The 17,614-nt window shown below is 42.4% G+C and overlaps 2 protein-coding genes across 2 annotated transcripts; one reads left to right on the top strand and one right to left on the bottom strand.

Annotated features, from left to right (window-relative positions):
- Positions 1-3,117: 3,117 nt before the first annotated feature.
- Positions 3,118-11,867, top strand: s100v2 (S100 calcium binding protein V2). The gene is made up of 3 exons (XM_065948220.1): positions 3,118-3,278; positions 8,183-8,314; positions 10,658-11,867. Exons 1-3 carry the CDS (start codon positions 3,270-3,272, stop codon positions 10,820-10,822), a joined length of 306 nt encoding a protein of 101 aa, XP_065804292.1. The 5' UTR covers positions 3,118-3,269; the 3' UTR covers positions 10,823-11,867.
- Positions 11,868-13,023: 1,156 nt separating this feature from the next.
- LOC114920963 (uncharacterized) lies at positions 13,024-17,139 on the bottom strand. The gene is made up of 3 exons (XM_029279852.2): positions 16,931-17,139; positions 15,757-15,802; positions 13,024-15,006 (listed from the first exon to the last, which is right to left on the bottom strand). Exons 1-3 carry the CDS (start codon positions 17,064-17,066, stop codon positions 13,209-13,211), a joined length of 1,980 nt encoding a protein of 659 aa, XP_029135685.2. The 5' UTR covers positions 17,067-17,139; the 3' UTR covers positions 13,024-13,208.
- Between the last annotated feature and the right edge of the window lie 475 nt (positions 17,140-17,614).

The following is a 17,614-nucleotide window of genomic DNA, read 5'->3' as shown; positions in this document are numbered from 1 at the left end:
TACAGTGTCGACTCATTGTATCCCACAATGCATTGCAAAAACTAGTGTTCAAATAATGGTCGCTAACTGAGCAAAACACCAAAAATGTTTTGCAGTGCAAAGCTTTGACGAGCGGGAATGGTAAATGGACTTGAGCTTGTATCATTCTTTTCTAGTCTTCTGACTCCTCAAAGCGCTTTTACACCGCAGGTCACACCTACATTTACACGCCGCAGACAAAGCAGAGGGAGCAAATTGGGGTTAAGTGTCTTGCCCAAGGACACATCAGACGTGTGGCTGCAGGAGCTGGGGATCGACTTGAGAGGGACTACGCTTTGTAGTCTAATTCAGGGGTTCTCAACTTGTGGGTCAGGACCCAGAAGTGGTTCGCAGAGCCATTTGCAGTGGGTCATGAAAATGTGTGTGAAAAAAAAGTCTTTGAAGCTCTTTAAAAAAATATCTATTTTTTTCTGTCAGGTTTGCGCGCTCCGGGGTGCAGGCTGCACTACTTGTTTCTAAATAAATCTTGGTGGTTAAAATATCTGAAATATTTTTTGTTATTTCTCATTAAGGAGGCGGTGATGGGTCCTGAGGCTCCTCAAGTCAGCGGACCACTGGTCTGTCATGGCTGTAATGTAATCCTTATGGGCACTCTTATGTCCAAATATGGGCACTTCTGGTTTAAAGAAAAGCAGGTTGGCGACGACGACCGAAATGCTGAACTGAAGCTACATCATGATCGTCCAATAGGTGGCGTTACAGCGACTTCTACAATTTGTCATTTACAATCTGTTGTTGTAAGAACTGCTTTTATTGTAAGAGGCATTATGGGAAATGTAGTAGTACTAAAGTCAGGCTTTCTGATCCTCCTGCACAGATTTTGATGATTCTGTTTTTAATTTGTATTTTGTGAGTCTCGCCCATTCACAACCACAAACTCTATGGACCTTAAAACAGCTGAAATCCACCTTTAATTTAAAGTTGATATTTAATATTTCAGATACATGAACAGTCGACCTGGCTGGTACTTGAAAATCCTCGTCTTTTTTAAGATGTTTCTGTCGGTGTTGTTACAGGAGGCTGCTGATGTGTAACATGATGGGAATGTTTGCTGACAGTTCAGTGTGTGGGATGTGTTTGTGCATTCATTGTGTTGCTCATGTTTCTGTGTGCAGTTTAATGCAGAGCATCTGGGATCCGTTCAGTTCTGTGTCACTCAGGATGAATCAGGGAACAATCCTCTATGGCGTCTCTGATTGGGTGTGGCATCAACGCTTCCCGGTTCCAGACTTATGACCTGTTGAAGAAGGGAGGGAGTGAGGGGAGGGGTGGGGTGGGAGGGGGGAGGGGATTTGTAAGCATGTAAATAATTGAAATCATATATTCGGACACGCCCTCACTGCTCTCTATCTCTCCCAGCCTGGAAACACTCCTCTCAGTCCCGGGCCGAGGAGCTGCCTTCAATTCTTGTGCTTTTTTTTTTTTTTTCAGAGTTAGATTTTTGTGGTTCAGCTTTCCCCTCGCCTCTACACCCACCCCATCGACTGTCTGAAGTCATAAAACCGGATAGAAGGAATGTGGTCGTGCCTGTTTCCTTCTCCCTCCCTCTCTCTCTCTCTCTCTCTCTCTCTCTCTCTCTCTCTCTCTCTCTCTCTCTCTACCTCTACCACTCCTTTTTTTTATTTAAAAACTCTTTTCCAACAACACAACTTCAGGGCATTTCCCACAGTCTGAGCGTCTTACTTGAAACAGAGTCTGGACTGATTTGCATATAAAAGCTGCAGCGTGAACACTGTCCATGGTGACACAGTAAAGGGGCATTCTGGTGTTTTTAATCAATGGCCCTTTTTCTAAATATTTTTGGTAAAGTGAGTAATAATGGGTAGAAAAAGTTTTAGAATCTCTCCGTTAGTATTCTTCATCCTGCAGCAGTGACACAGGTTGAAATGGCTGCAACATCATCCTCGATGGATGAAAGTGCATCCACTAAAAGTTCTTGTTTTCGTCACTTGCAGACTCCGATATGTCTGACATCATTACAGAAAGGATCCCTACAGAGACAGACCTTTTTTCTTTGAGTGGCAGATTATTTTTATAACCATAAACATCTGTTGCATCACTCTCTTCAAAGACACCAGACCCCAAAAACATCAAGACATTACGAACACAGGAGCTGCTAATCAGACCTATTTTGTTTCTTTGCACCAGGCTGGAAACATGTTACCATAATCTCTGCTGTAAAAACAGACTTTTTTTGTGACTTCCTGTGCTTCTGCAGCCAGCCTCTAGTGGACACTCGGTGAACTGCAGGGTTTTGCTCTTGCGGATGTTGTTGCTTGGTTTTGAAAGTCAAACAGTCATGCATCAAACCCCTTTCATATAAATCCATGATAACGAGTACATTGTGGTTGTTTTCTAGATCTAGACTTAGACTATTGATTTAATTAAGTTAAATGTATGGGTGTATGTCCTCTTAGAGCTTCCGTAGATTAAAACCAAAAAGTCACAGAAACAAAAACTAAAAGAGGCAAATGTACAACAACAACAACAACAACAACAACAACAACAACAACTCCCCCATTCTACAAGGTAAAAACATTTTTTTTATGGGGTCATAAAAATCAGAATGATGTCATCACCTTTAACTGGTTTCATTCAGGCACAGAAGTCCTGCGGGGAATTTCAATAAATGTTTGAGCTGTTAATCATTTACACACCGCGCCATATAATCACATTTAAAAAAAAAAAAAAAAAAGGAGTCAACCCAGGTTAGACAGTACAGTCTCCTGAAATATCAGGCAATTAAGAGGTTAACACAGTGACAGTGTGGAGGAGAAGTAGAAAACCAGCCTCGACATGAAGGCAGTTGTTGCGCAAAACATCGCGGTCCAACGTTTCCTAAAAGTTTCCAGATGTGGAGCAGAGAGCTGATGAGTCCTGCGGCTCACTGTGAACATTTCACTCCAGATATTCTTAAACTTTAACAAGAGTTACGTCCAGAGAACAACATTAACAACTTAGTGTGTGTGTGTGTGTGTGTGTGTGTGTGTGTGTGTGTGTTTGAGAAAAGGTAGACGATAAGGTTGTTGGAGGTATCGCCTCCCGGGCTGCAGCTCAGCTCCCTCCTCCCGGCTGAGGGAGGATCCAGGACGGCTGCCAGCTGGTGACAGAAGCAATGATCCACTGACACACACACAGATACACACACACACTCACTCAGAGACACACACACACACACACAGCCAGCAGAGAGACACGCAGGACGAAAAGACAGTAAACTCAACGCAGACATGGCTCAGGTAAGAAATAACGCACACATTATCCCGCTGTTAGTGAGGAAACATTACCTGAGGGACAGCTGGGCGAAGTTTGGGAACTTTTTAAAAAAAACTTTTACACTTTTTTTACACTACACCGAAGCTAATCCTTAAAAACTCTTGTGATGTGGGAAGTTTGTTCAAAGTGAAATATTAACGCGGATTGAGATCAGAAGTGGGTTTTTTTAACATGGTGACAGGCTGGGAGCGTCCAGAGTCATTACAGGACGGTTTCCTGCTGCAGGCGCGCCATCTCACGCAGGCGGAAAAAAATGCGTCTGAGGAGAAACTTCCAGCGGACAACAAGACTTTAACTGTTTCTGTGTTACTTAACAGACATTTGACATCCAAAAAAAAAAAATCCAGACTCCTACAGATCACTCTGATTCCCTTTTTCTTTTTCTTTTTCTTTTTCCAAACTTCTAACTCTTGTTTAACGGAGACGCTGTGCAGACCGCTGCTGGCTGCCCCTCCCTGAAAGAGTCCTGTTACACCTTTACGCAAACTTTCTTACCCGCGTTACAACATTATGATGAAGAGATCATCATTTTAATTTCCATCATTCAGACAAAGCAGACACACGAAGGAGAACATTTGTTTAACCTATTATGTTACAAATACAGTAACTGAATCAGGGGCGTGTCCCAGTTTGAATGTATAGGCCCAGGTGGAGCTCATCCACCTGTAGCATGATTGTGCAATACAGAAACGGCTTCCTCACTGTGAAAGGGCTCATTCTAATATAGTGGGGCGAAGTGAGTCCACCAGGTAGCTAAAAGGAACTGTCTAATTCTTACACGACCAGTAAAAGGAAAAATAAGGGATTAAGGTAGACCAGCGACTCCCATGTCCTGAAAGTACTGTACCAGTATTTGTCAATGGAGTCTGTCTGCAGAGAGCAGAATCACAGCTGATTCTGGGGTCAAGAAGTAAAATGGTTTATCTCATTAGGGATCCTTTCTCTAATGTTGTCAGTGTCCTTTGAACACAATCCGTGGGAGCAAATGCTCGGATCAAAGTAAAAGTAAAACTAAAAGCTCTGTTTTTTTGTCACTGACAGACAGGCTCTGATTGTTATCGTAGGTGTGTGACAACATCACAGAAAGGGATCCCTACAGAGCTTTTTTTTGTCAAAGAGGGAGATTATCTTGATGGATCAGACACAGCTCTGACAACTACCAAACGCCATTGATAAAAACACACATTTCACTGGCAGGGAACTGGAGCTTCCCCCCCCACAAACCTTTTGTCATTTAGACCCAATAATGAGAAGAAGTAGTGCCCGGGTTTATAATCCCAGAATTCCCCTTTAAATACCAGCACAGTAAGCTCCATCCTGACGCTCGCAATAAATGATTAAAAACAGCTGACAGCAGACATTTCAGGAGAACAAACAATGCTCCACTGCAGCCTGTGCCGAGGCAGATTCTTGTAGAGCTTGCTCACAGGTTAGGATACATTTGCAATTTTGATTCTAAAGCCCCCCCCCCCCCCCCCCGAACCCCCAGCTTCTCCGACCTCACTGTGGATGTTTCAAAGTGTGTCGAGTTTCAGATCGGCAGGGTTTGGGTGTGGTGATGATGGGCACTCTTACAAAAACAAGCGGCCTGTCTGAAATATGTTCTTCAAACGAGATCACACAAAGCTCATCTATGACTCTACTTTCTAAACATTGTGTCTCTTAAGGGCTATTTTTCATTCTAAACCGAGCGGATGATAAACGTAAGCCCCCACTGTCTTCTTCATGTATTTCAGAGACTTGTGTGCTAACTCCTAGCTACCTTAATCTCCATGTTTGTTGACTGTAACGAGGTGTTAAAGTGTTGTACAGTATGTGAACACTGCTTCTCGTGTACTGTCAGGGTGCTGGCTCTTCTCTGTGGGAGCCTCTGTTTGTTGAGGTGAAGAGGGCTTGCAGCAGCTTGTGGTGCATCAGTCACAAAGGGTGTGGTTTTGAAAAAGCAGTCAGCCCACATGCAACGAATAACTGTAGCCAGGCTGTTCACTGGAGGAAATGAGACGGCCATCTTTATCGCTGCTGCAGTCACAATTAAAGAGGAGTTTGTTTTTTACACCTCGGCTCTGTTTCTACATATTTCAGGGTCTAAATGATTGAAGAGCTCATATTCTCCTCATGTTCACCTTTCATGTTGTCAGTCTGTAAAACCTATCTACCTAGCTAAGCTAAGCTAAAAAAAACTCCTTATGTAGCCTATCCGATGCTGACGTCAGTAAAATCCTTTAATTCAACCTGAAACGGTTCATTTTAGCTGCTGTCTCTTTAAGGCCCCCTTCCCCACGTGCCCACTGTCCTCTGATTGGTCGATGTTATCAGATACTTTTTCTGCTATTAAAGTTGTGGGTCATTCTCACAGCTCTGACATATTTCCTTGAGGTGTTGGTGGAGACCAAAAACAGAGCGAGGAGAGAATAAATGTTCGACTTTGATGCAAAGGTTGGACAAAAAACAACTCAACATGAATGCTAAAGCTTAGTGTTGTAGTTAAGAACACACTAACCAAGAACAAAAGACATACCCGAGACCAGAGTGCTCCGAGACAAGACGAAGACCAAGGCAGGGCGAGACTGAGACAAGACCAGGACTAGAAATATCATTAAAAAATCATCATCTTGTGTGCAGCAAGGCACTTAGACTGTAACACCAGGAACGTTGGGGATATAACCCGGGGGATAAAAATCTAACTATCACTATGAATCACTATGAATGAATTGAAGTTATTCGTTCTTTTAGAAAAAAGGCGTTCTCCTTCAGATCAAGTAATCTTGACCGGTCTTGCCCAGTCTAAACCGAGACTAGAACGAGTAAAATGCTTTCGATTCTGAGACGAGACCGTCAAAAAGACCAAGAGTGATTTCGAGTACACTACCAACACTACCAATGTTGCTCCATTTTTGTTTTTGCCAACAATTTCTTTTTTTTCTCTCTTTTTAAAGAATGGCTTCTTCTCATATGTTCACATATTTGCAACAGTTCAAAATCGTTTGTTACGATTATGGGTCAGTTTGAAAATGTCGTAGAGCCTCGATCGTTCACCAACCTTCCTCAGAAGATGTCCCTTTTTCCCCGTTTTAGTGCTTCCATTTCTCAGTCACTTTAAAGGAGGATTGATCCAGGGTTGGTCCAAGTTTAGAAACCTTAAAATGAGCTATGACATTCAATGTTTTGTCAACCAACTCATTCAATAAACCAGTGCTTCTCAGCTGGTTTGGCCATAGGATTCAACTCCTCCAAATGTCGGCAGTATGAACGTCAGACGGCACAAAACATGTGACAGAACACAGAAAAAGAAACAAAACAAACATGTTTAAAAAGTGGTTCATATTCTTTTCGGCACAATTTTCTTTCCAGGCACACATTTGGTGACCCACTGCAAACGGCTTGTGGGTCCCGACCCAGCAGTTTAGACACTGCTATAAACAGCAGACCCTATCCCATGAAAAAAGAATCTCTTACAGAGCTGGTTGCAAGAGATTGTACTTTGCATAATCCTTTCGAGATTTATCCAGAAGGAAAACAGCTAGAGCATAACTTGCAGAGAGTACCTTTAAGATGTCAAAGAAAGCAGGGATATAAAGCATTTGAAGATACTCCAAGAAATACCCGTGTAGGAACTGGTTGACTCTTTCTGTTGGTAAGAGGCAGCTCTGCAACACCTCCCGTAAACCAAATAAAGGTAAAGAAATGTTGCTCACTTTGTTGCCCTTATTCAAACAGAGCTTCTCGTTATTTGTTCAAGAGCTCAGTCAGCTTCAGCCTGCCGCCCAAACACGAGCACAGGTGAAGAGAGGAGGAGGGACACAAAGTAAGAAAACTCTGATCCTCAAAGGTGCCTCCGTTATTCTCTACAAACTATTTTTTAAAACATTACATAATGTCTTGATGGTGCCTGTTTCCTTCTTGCTGACCAGCCACTGTGCCGGAGGAGATGATTCAGCTCACAGGAATTGATGATGACCTGAATCGCCTTCCGTCTTTAGATTCACAGTTTTCCCTCCGCTTCTTTTAAAGCACTAGAACAGTTCTGTTTGCCTGTTTGTGTTTGACGGAAACCCCTGAACTTATCGTGTGCAGAGCTCCAGATTCAGCTGATAATTCTCAAGATTTTTTACCTCTTTTAAATTGTTTACCGATCATAGCAGGATTGTCCAGAAAGTGTGGACTTTTTGCCTTTATTAGATCGTACAGCTGAAGAGAGACAGGAAGTGTTGGGAGGAGAGAGTGAGGGGACAGGCAGCAAAGGGCCGAGGTCAAAACCCACGGACACTGCAACGAGGATTTTAGCCTCTGCACAACATGCAGAACGTAACCACTAAACTATCAGCGCCCCTTTGTTAACTAGATTTCTAAACTTTGATACAATATTAGGTCAAATTTAACGATAACCAGACCTGTTTCGATACCACAGAAACAAAATTGAAAGTCTTAGGAGCACAGTATTTAATAATTTCATGTTTTTATTTATGAAAAGTTGCAGGAAAACACCTGCACATTGTCTAAATTGCACAAAAAGGCTTGCAATGTTTCAGTACCAAATGCCTGGTCAGCGTATTTGAACAATCTCTCTCTTTCTTCTGCTTTTGGATAGATATACGACTAAATATATGTAGATATTTTAACCGTTTGGTACTTTTTGAGTCTACTAATCATTAAAAATAACAGATATTGTATCGTCCATTGCACAGAAATAAAAAACAGAAAAGAGGAGCAGATCATGTAGTCCTCGTGTTTCTTTGCTTTGAGTATAAATTGTATTTTTGACAAACTCTCTCTCCTGATTGGTCGTAAGCTGCGGCTGTTGCGTGTGCAGAGACAATATCAAAGCCTTGCAGAGTATAAAAAATGTATTTTGTTTTTGCTCTCGCAGCTTTCAGGCCTGGAGAATGCCATCGGCACACTGGTCAACAAGTTCCACTCTGCTTCAGGGAGCAACAGTTCAACGCTGAAAGCTGACGAGTTCAAGAGCCTTCTGTCCAGCCAGATGCCCAACATGGCCAAGGTAAAACCGCCGTCAGCCTCCGAGTGTGTGTGTGTGTGTGTGTGTGTGTGTGTGTGTGTGTGTGTGTGTGTGTGTGTGTGTGTGTGTGTGTGTGTGTGTGTGTGTGTGTGTGTGTGTGTGTGTGTGTGTGTGTGTGTGTGTGTGTGTGTGTGTGTGTGTGTCTCTCTTTCCTTCAGCTGGGTGTGGCAGATCTTGACTCACCACACAGACAGTTAGAAACATGCTCGACAGCACAGTCACACACACTGATGTGCACACACAGAGATAAGACCCAAGCTTAGCTGACTGCTGAGAAAAAAAATCCATCAATGAAGCTGTGATTCACCGTAACATCAGAGTGGGTGTTTGAGTTTAAAGGAGTAAAGAAAATCTGTCATTTGAATATCCATCTGGCTGTGCTAGCTCGGCTAGCCATGCTTGCTACACACGAGACAATTTTCAATCTTAACCGATTTTCAAAACGTGGAAGATCTCAGGCGGGAGGACAGTTTTCCACATTTGGTTGGTGACACTTCCCAGCCTGCTCGCTCTCATTGGCTATTGAATGTACTCTGTGGGATCAGCTCGATGTGGACTCGTAGATCTCGGAGGCTTCGACTCGATGGGGAGCAGTAGAATAATCGTATTGAACCCACACATTTGTGGACTATTTGGACAAATAATCGCTTGTGACAAGACTTCAATCGGGCCCAAAATCGTCTAGTATGTAGCCAGCCTTAGCCATGTTATATAAATCGTGTTTTCTTGATCTTAGACTATTCAACTAGATCTTAATTCTTAAATCTAATAAGCTCTAAAGTCGAGTGTGGACATCCCTAGTTTGAATCATTTAAGTTGTTCATTGGAGGAGCTTTATAACTAACATATCTACTTGGAAAGTTTTGCTGACATATTGTATGCTAGCTGTTAGCCAAGCTACATTTATTTAATGTTGGTAGCTTCACAAAGTAAGCTTTTGAAATTATTTGAAAACGGAAAGCTAACACACTTATAAAAAGTCTACAACAAAAAACAGAAGTCTGATGAATTAGCTGAATTATACACTCAAAGTTGAGTTTTGTTTCGTTAGCTAGCTTGCAGTCATCTATGTTATAAGCAAGCTAACTTTAAAGCTAACAAAACCAAACATATCTCCCTCTACATTGAAACATTCACATCGTAGTTTCCGACCTTTGTTTCCCCACATTTCTGTTTCACCACACGGACTGAAAGTTTTATTTTCTGTCCGCTTTTATTCGACGTTTGTTGGATGCCTGCTCTTTGTTTCTTGTTAACAGAATCTTTCTAAGCTAACACTAGCTTCTGTTGCGCACTGTTGTTCATGAAAAGACGCTAAAGAGAGGGAAAAAGTCTCCAGCGAGTGCCATCACTCATAAACACAACATCCTTTGGATTTCCTGGAAAAAACTTCCAGAGTCCTTTTATAAATGAGTTCACAGGCTGCAGGGGGACAAGAGGAAAGGTCATGGATTTTTAAGTCATGTTGAAATCTGTTGACACATCGGGGGAAACCAAAGTGATTAATTCATGCTAGCTGCACATTTTCTCGCTGTCTAAACAGTTCATTTGTGAGGCACTCATTGTTTGTGCAGACCAGCTGTAACTCGTCCCTATTAAAGACCTTTGGCAATGTCTAATCTGTTTTCTTTTAATCACCATTTTCCAGAAAAACAATACAAGACAAATGTTCTTACAAAGCCAACATTGTCATTGTTGTCATACAGAATAAACATGAAAACTGGAAGGGAACTGTTATAGCTGGGGTCATTTGCTTCTTATTTTTGTTTGTTTTGAAGAGAAGTGTTGAGTTGAGGTGACATCAATCAACCTGACAGGTAAAGAAACACAAGCAAGCCAACATTTAAAACACCAAGCTGAACATGAAGTGATTCACTTTTATTCAGCGCTGCCTCCAGTCATTCCATTCATTTTCTCAGTAGCAGATTTAATTATTGGCCTTCTATTTTATAAAACAGGTTCTAAGGAAGTGAGTCCATAAAGATTTGCAAGTAAACTCTCGCACACTGTCTAACTTGGAAAGTACTAACTAGCAATGCTTGGGTACCAAAACAATAAATGCATTTTTGCAAAGTAGACGGCTCAAAAATATTGGATTCCCAACCCACCTTTCCTGGCGCAATCAGAGGGATCCTGAAAACTGTATCAGTGTTGAAACAACTTCCAAAATGTCGCAAAGGGTTAAAACTGACTAAGGATGGATTTACAATAAATCAAAACGATCTTTCACAGTCAGAGTTGAGCTGAAGTTAGCATCTTTACGTACACAGCTTGTTTCTTTGGGATAATGAAACTTTACATGTTGTTCCCTTTGTGTCTCCACAGTCGTTCCTCTCAGACCAGGGCATGACTGAAATCATGAAGAAGATGGGTGTAAAAGACGGCGAGGGAATCTCTTTCAAGCACTTCTGGAGCTTGATCCAGACAGTAGCCACGAACCAGCACAGCCTCCTCGCAGGCCAGGGGGGCTGCAAATGCATCCTCCTGTGAAGAGCCGCGCTAAGAGCGACACATCCGCCGCCTGGAGTCTTAACTAAACACAGTAACACAATGTTCATAAGCCCCCTCGTCAGGTGTCAGACAGAATAAAAAAGGTGCAGTCTGCACACAGGACGCACCCCCAAAAAATCAGGACCAAAAAACTACATTATCACTTCTTCTTCCACTACATGTCCCAGCATCCTTTGCACCAGTTAAAGGTACAATTAGGCGATTTTGCATCGTCAGAATCAACAAATTCAGATACTACTCGTGGATCCAACGAGCAATTGGTTTGCAAAACACGCATTTTAAATTTAACTGGTGCAAAAATCAGGAGGCATTACCCGAGTAAAAGTCACACTCCTGCAATCACTCCAAGTATTTCTTCTGTTTCCTTTGTATGAATGTGACTCATGGAGCCTTTAAATGGGTTCTGTTTTTACTTCATGAACATGAGGATAAACTGCTCGACGATACGGTATTCAGTACATTTTCTAAAAGCTCAAACAACAGCGTTAACACGGCCTCAGATTAGAGACGACACACCTTACTCCACTGTTTCAAAAAAAGGGAACAAGAACGAGATCTAAGGTGCATTTTTTTCTCACTTTTCTGGCAACAGTCATCTCATTAGTTAACCCCTTGATTGCCAAGCATTTCATTTACAGACAGCAATGTAGTGTAACTATACTTGTGAGTAAAATCTGATTGTATGAGTGATGCATGTAAAGAGAAGTGATCTCGTCCTGTGTGCAGAGCAGACTCACAGTTTACACACAAAGAGCTCAACCTCGTGTCAGTCTGTAGGTCAAAAACTCATCTCAACTCCTCCTCGTATGTCACCATCAAAACACTTTGGATACTTTTTAAATGTTGGAATATTTTACTTTGCAACCATCTGGAGAAACATCTCAAAATGTGCTTATTTCTCCCTTTTTTTTATCGGTAATGCTTTACCTTCTGTGATCCTGCATTTTCTATGTATTTATGTTTTGTAATTCCCCGTGTTCTGACCTGTGTGACGCCGATGTAATAAAATAAATCACCACCAAGACTGCATTTGTCACTGATGAATCTTTTATTGATTGACAAATAAATCTGTCTCAAAGCTGTTAAAACAGTCACATGTTTAGCATCGCCAACAAGCCGAAGCAGTAGTGCTTTATTTCAGTATCATATCATCGCAGGGTCAAACACATAGATGTGTCAGCTCATAGACTGTACGGGAGAAGAAGACACAGCCACCATGATCTGGACTACAGTTATGAAAACTTCAGTTTGGAAGCATCACCATCTTTGTGTGTGGTGGAAGCGGGGTTTGGAGGAAGAATGACCATATTTGGATGAGAGGGCGGAGCTAAAATTAGTGTAAGGGACTAACAGACTTGAGCTGTGTCTCAATTCAGGGGAAGCATTTTCAGAGAGCAGATTTTAAGGTCCCATTGCAAAGGCTCCTTCAAATACGTCCTACTTTCCCTAGCCAACAAAAGAACCATCTGGTACATCCTTCATCTTCCAACATATCCCAAGATCCATCGCGCGCCAATTTAAAGGAAATAGCAGATTTTCAAGCAGCTGACAATTAGACTTCTTTTTTTTTTTGATCGATTTATTTTGGAGCTTTTTTGCCTTTATTGGATATGACAGTGGATAGAGTAGGAATCCAGGGAGAGAGTAGGGAAGGAGCCCAAGGCTGGACTTGAACAAGGCCTGCCCAGTTGGGGGACCATAGCCTTTGTACAAGGGGGGGGGCAACCTAACCGCTAGGCCATCTATGCCCCATCAATTAAACACTTAATGTAAGTAACTGGTCTCAACTCAGTTCAAAATCTGCTTTAAACTTTAAAATACTTTGAAACAAAATATTAAGTTAAATGACATTCGTTTAGTTAGTTACTTTGGGTGCAGCTGTCGAAGTTGCTAGGCGACAGGATGGCGCTAGGTAACAAAAAGGGTAAGGACGGGAACAGCTGGTGACTCAAACAAGAAGTCTTCTGCAGACCAGACCGTCATATTTAAGTTACAAAGGCCAATAGGATGCTAAACCTCAACTGAGACACAGCTAGCTTGCTTGGTTACAAATATGCATCTGTTATTTTTGTTAGCTGCGATGCTAGTTTTGCGCAGCCATAAAGCATGGTTAAAAAAAATAATCTAACAAACAGTGGAATCATCTGAATGTCTTTAAGTAGAGGCTTAGAGATTGGAGTTGCCCCCTGCTGGAGGTGAGAGAGAATACAGCTTTAAGGAACTTCTGTAGTGCCTTGGAAGCTAGGCCATCTCTCACTTACAGACTATGAGTCATAACTTTATGCATAAGCAAATACTCTTACCAACTATGCTATAGATAAATTAACAAAACGCTGGTGTTCCCCAATCACACATTGCTCGTGCGTTAGGTTTTTTTTTTTACATTTAACGAAGGAGCACATCCTCTCTTGAGTTTCTTCCCCTCAGGTGTACCTCTGAAGAACTCCAGGTAAGATGAGAACGCATACTTATTCATGACCTTCACCTTCCCGAAGATGTCAAGCTCTGTTTGCTCATCGCGTTCGTTGGCGATCATCATCATCTTTGACTTCATGTACAAATCATTCTCCTTCGCCAATACCTCATCCAACCAAATCTGTCTCTCCTGAGGAGCCATCTCGTAGTTGTCAACAGTGCAGCCGTAGAACCCTCTCCGCAGATGATTGGGCCGTGGTTTGTCCGTCTCCATTGGGTGATCGGATCCGACGAACGCCGTGCACAGGGGGCTGTCGGTTCCTTTCGCTCGACCGACCTCACAGCCTATGACACTCATGAGGAAGAGAGAGAAGGTTCTGAAGTTCAGCACGGATGCAGAAAACACGGCTGCCATGAAGTATCTACCCCACCTCTCACAGTTGTAGATGCACTGCTGGAACTGGAAAGTCTGCCGACAGAAGTCAGTGAATTTGGACACTTTCAGACCCTGTCTCAGCTCCTGAAGGGACGACTCACCCTGCGGCTCGTTGAAACGTTGACGGAAGCTTTCGATTTCAGCTTCATTGTTGGTGCTCATGAACTTTCCCACCAGAGTGACATTAAGATTCTTCCCACTTACTTTGTAAATGCACTCATTCAGAACGTAGTAAAGGTTGGATGAAACCTCCTCTCTTGCATTGAATCGTATCTCCACCAGTAGATCCTGGATGGTATTGATGTGTTTGATGACAATGTTTTCCTCTGGACCTGGCTCTCTAAGCCAAATTGCACCCTTTTGTTCGCCCTGTGGTGAGACATAATCAGGAGCTCGCCGTCGCTCACTCTCAAAGAACAAGCTCCACGTCAGCCCCTCCAGGCAGTCGATGGACGGGTACTTCTTGCGCAGCTCTCTTGGAACAAACATTTGAGGGTGTCGCGGCCAATCCAGCGTCTGAAGATACAAAACACTTCCTCTAAAATCAGGAAACGTTGGACCTGCACAGCCAAGTTCCTCTCTCACAAGCAGGTCTCCTCTTTGGTCCAGTTCACCGATGACTCTTCTTCTGTGGTCACTGGACCTCCAGAGGCCCTCAGTCCTAGTCAGGATTTCTCCGTCAGAGCTTACAGACAGGAAGGAGTTGTAAAGGTGAAGCTTTGTTTCCATACCAAGAGACCTGAGGACTTGTAGCAGCTGCGACATGAAGTTCAAGTCATTTCCAAGGTTGCAGCTGATGAGGCTGATGGTGCAAAGACGACCAGGGAGGCTCTCGGTATTTAAGACCATCATGAATCTGGCAAGTTCTTCAGGATCAAAACCAGACAGGACTGATCCGTTGGTACCAGTGCTGCCGTGACCAACCAGAATGACATCATGGTTAAGAATAGAAGAGAATCGGCTCCCCCTGAGAATCTGCAGTGCCCCCTTCTGGTAGCTCAGCAGCGTTGATTCACTTGGATTCCTCTCAAACAGGTTAGTGGCCGACTCAATCACTGCTGCGTCTTCCTCCATAATAACTATCAACTGATGCCTGTTCGGGGTATCAACTTCTCTAGGGTTTATACACTCTTGGTTTGACAAAGTCTCTAATTCCTTTGAAATCAAAGCTTCTGTTTGCCGTAAACCTTCACTTGTGTTGGACGCACTTGGGGGTTTGGACTTCCTGTCCAGTTCCATCGACCACGTTCCAGCGTCCCCAGGATCAGCGTGGATGGGGTAAAATCTCGGTGGAGTTGTCTCAAGATATGTTCTGGAAATAGATAAGGGATAATTAAAGTGGTCAACGAGTTATTTAGCAAGAATCAAAATCGACAAGGTGTTAAATAGTGTTTATAAGATAGTTTGAACACTTTCATGCCAAGTCCTGTTCTTTGGTGCCAAAAGTAACGGCACTGGTCTATCAACTCTGCTCATTAGAAATGTATGAATGCTCTTTGTGATTACTTTTTTTATCTGTCCACATTTCAGTTAAACAAACTAAAGAAGCAAACAATCACAAACACAGATAATGTCCTGCAGTATTTAATATGTACAGTAGCTTGAAAAGTGTCAGTATTTGGTAATCATTTGAAAGACTTTACTGGGACCCGTGCCATCATTCCCCATTCACCCCGTCATCCACACATCATGGTAGAGGCTGCTATGCAAAGTGACAATCTATAATAAATTCTAATCTATCCAAAGCCAAAGATGGCTACGCCTTCAGTAGCAATTGGTGCTCCCTTCAAAGGACACGGAAGCCTTTTAACACACTGATGGAAAACTATGAATATGTAACCATGATGTGCAAAGCCTCCCACAAACGACCATTTTGGATACCTTGATGAAAAACGACCTTCAATTGTTGAGTTGTTTCTGTATGTGTGTATAAATATCTGTGTGTTCGTCGGTTCTATGAGCTCCTCTCACAGACTACTCTGTCTAAGTAATGAATCAGCATGTCAGACATTTTAGATAAAAGACGCATGCACTCTAACATTTGCATCTTTATGTGTCTTACCTGCTTCCAAGATTAGAGCTGAACGCAGTCGTCTGAACTCCCTGGGCTGAAATGACAGAAAACACAGTCATGTCATCATGTAAAACTCTGCTCATCTGATGTTTAATGAATCATTTGTTCAAAATCATAACAGCTCAAAACCACAGAATGTAATTATTAATGGACAAAAGTCTGAGTGACGTCACCCGCCTGTTCCTGCAGGGCGCTTTGGAGTCCCATCGATGGCGGTCTCCATGCTGGAAATGCTGTCTCAGTCTAACTTTCAGTCAACCTAACAACAGGCTGAGAGCTGGAGCTGAGGCGGGTTTAAAGCCTCCTGACAAACCGTTACATCGCGCCCGCCTGTCAATCAGGTCCGCTAAACGCACTATAGTGAATAACTCTTATCCTTCATCAAATTAAAACTGATGAGTCATCAAAACATTCACCCTCCGTAAAGTGTGTGTCGATCGAGACATGAGCTAATCACACCTTTTTCTTTTTTTTAACCCGGCTGTAAACATGTTAATTTCTGCTTTTTTGAATGGGTGTGTATGTGACTTTCTGTGCTTCTGCAGCCAGCCTCTAATGGACACCTGAGGTACTGCAGGATTTTGCACTTCTGCGATGACTTCATTTTTCAACACTGGAGGTTGCCGCTCGGTCAACACAGTCTGGTGTTGGTTCACTGAGTTTACTGAAGAGGATGTATTGAGATTATAAATGGGTTCAAATGTCAGGTTTTTTAAAGTAGTTTTTCAGATTCTGTCTATTATTAAAGGGGCTATATGTACTTTTTACGCCCATTAATAAGCGAATGGTTAACTGATGTGAAAAAGTAGTTGTTCACTGTCTATCTGAGTTGCCTGTATAAAAAGTTTCCCCGGGTCGTATTTTCTGCGAAAGCTCCAGGAAGTGACATTTTATGCACGTTCTCAACATCCTCCTCACTCTGCTCCGCTTACAGAGATCAACAGAACAAACTCATCACACACTTCTGGTCTTCACCTCCACAACCAGAGGCCGTCTTCCACGTATGAGGACGTATGACGAGCACACGAGGGAGAGTGAGCAACAGGTTACTGGTGCATGTCCATGCGGTATCACTACAAACGCAGTATTTTTTAAAGTTACATATAGCCCTTTTAAATCATAAGCTAATATGTAATAATAAAAAAAAGTACAACAGTCTTACCTGCCAAAGACAGCTGAAGGACAGCGTACAAATAGAATCCTCTGAGTCTCTGCATGGCTTTGAGTTTCTCTGCAGCTGGAGTGAAGCTATCTGAGTCCAGCAGGAAGACTAGCGTCAGGTTGTTATCTCTCCACATTTGCTTATAGATAAAAATGAAAATGACAAAATAACGTGTATGACTGCACCGTTTGTGAGTTAAACATTATCAGACTGCAGGCGGATTCACTGCTGCACTTCATCTCCTGTGTACCTTTGGTTTTTTCTGTGTTTTTAAAGTTTATTATTGTCATCCACTAATAAACTGAAAATGTAGCTCTGATCAAACCAAGTTGTTCTGACTGTTGATATGTTGGAAAGTTGCACAAAATACAAACAACACTGTTTCCTAAGACTAATACACCTATATAATAATATACTTTGCAAAAGGGACACTCAGTAAGAGACTGACTGTGAGAAATCGAAAGCAGTCTACTAAACAGCTAAACAAACAAGATGGACAAATACTGACCTTAAACTAGAAGAAATATTTTGTGCATGTGTGAAAAATCTTCGTAGCTGTAGTTATAGTTTGTGTACTCATTCTGGAAGCGTGTGCAGATATTATTTTTAACTATGAGGTTTTAAAACAACTGACCGATGGATACACAAAAGTCCTGAGTGTGCTCAACCCTGAATGCATCAGCT

The sequence above is a fragment of the Labrus bergylta genome, chromosome 19 (genome assembly GCF_963930695.1).
Source record: "Labrus bergylta chromosome 19, fLabBer1.1, whole genome shotgun sequence".
NCBI classification, from domain to species: domain Eukaryota; kingdom Metazoa; phylum Chordata; class Actinopteri; order Labriformes; family Labridae; genus Labrus; species Labrus bergylta.
Note: the sequence above shows the minus strand (reverse complement) of the source record. Positions and strands in the feature narration are given on the sequence as shown.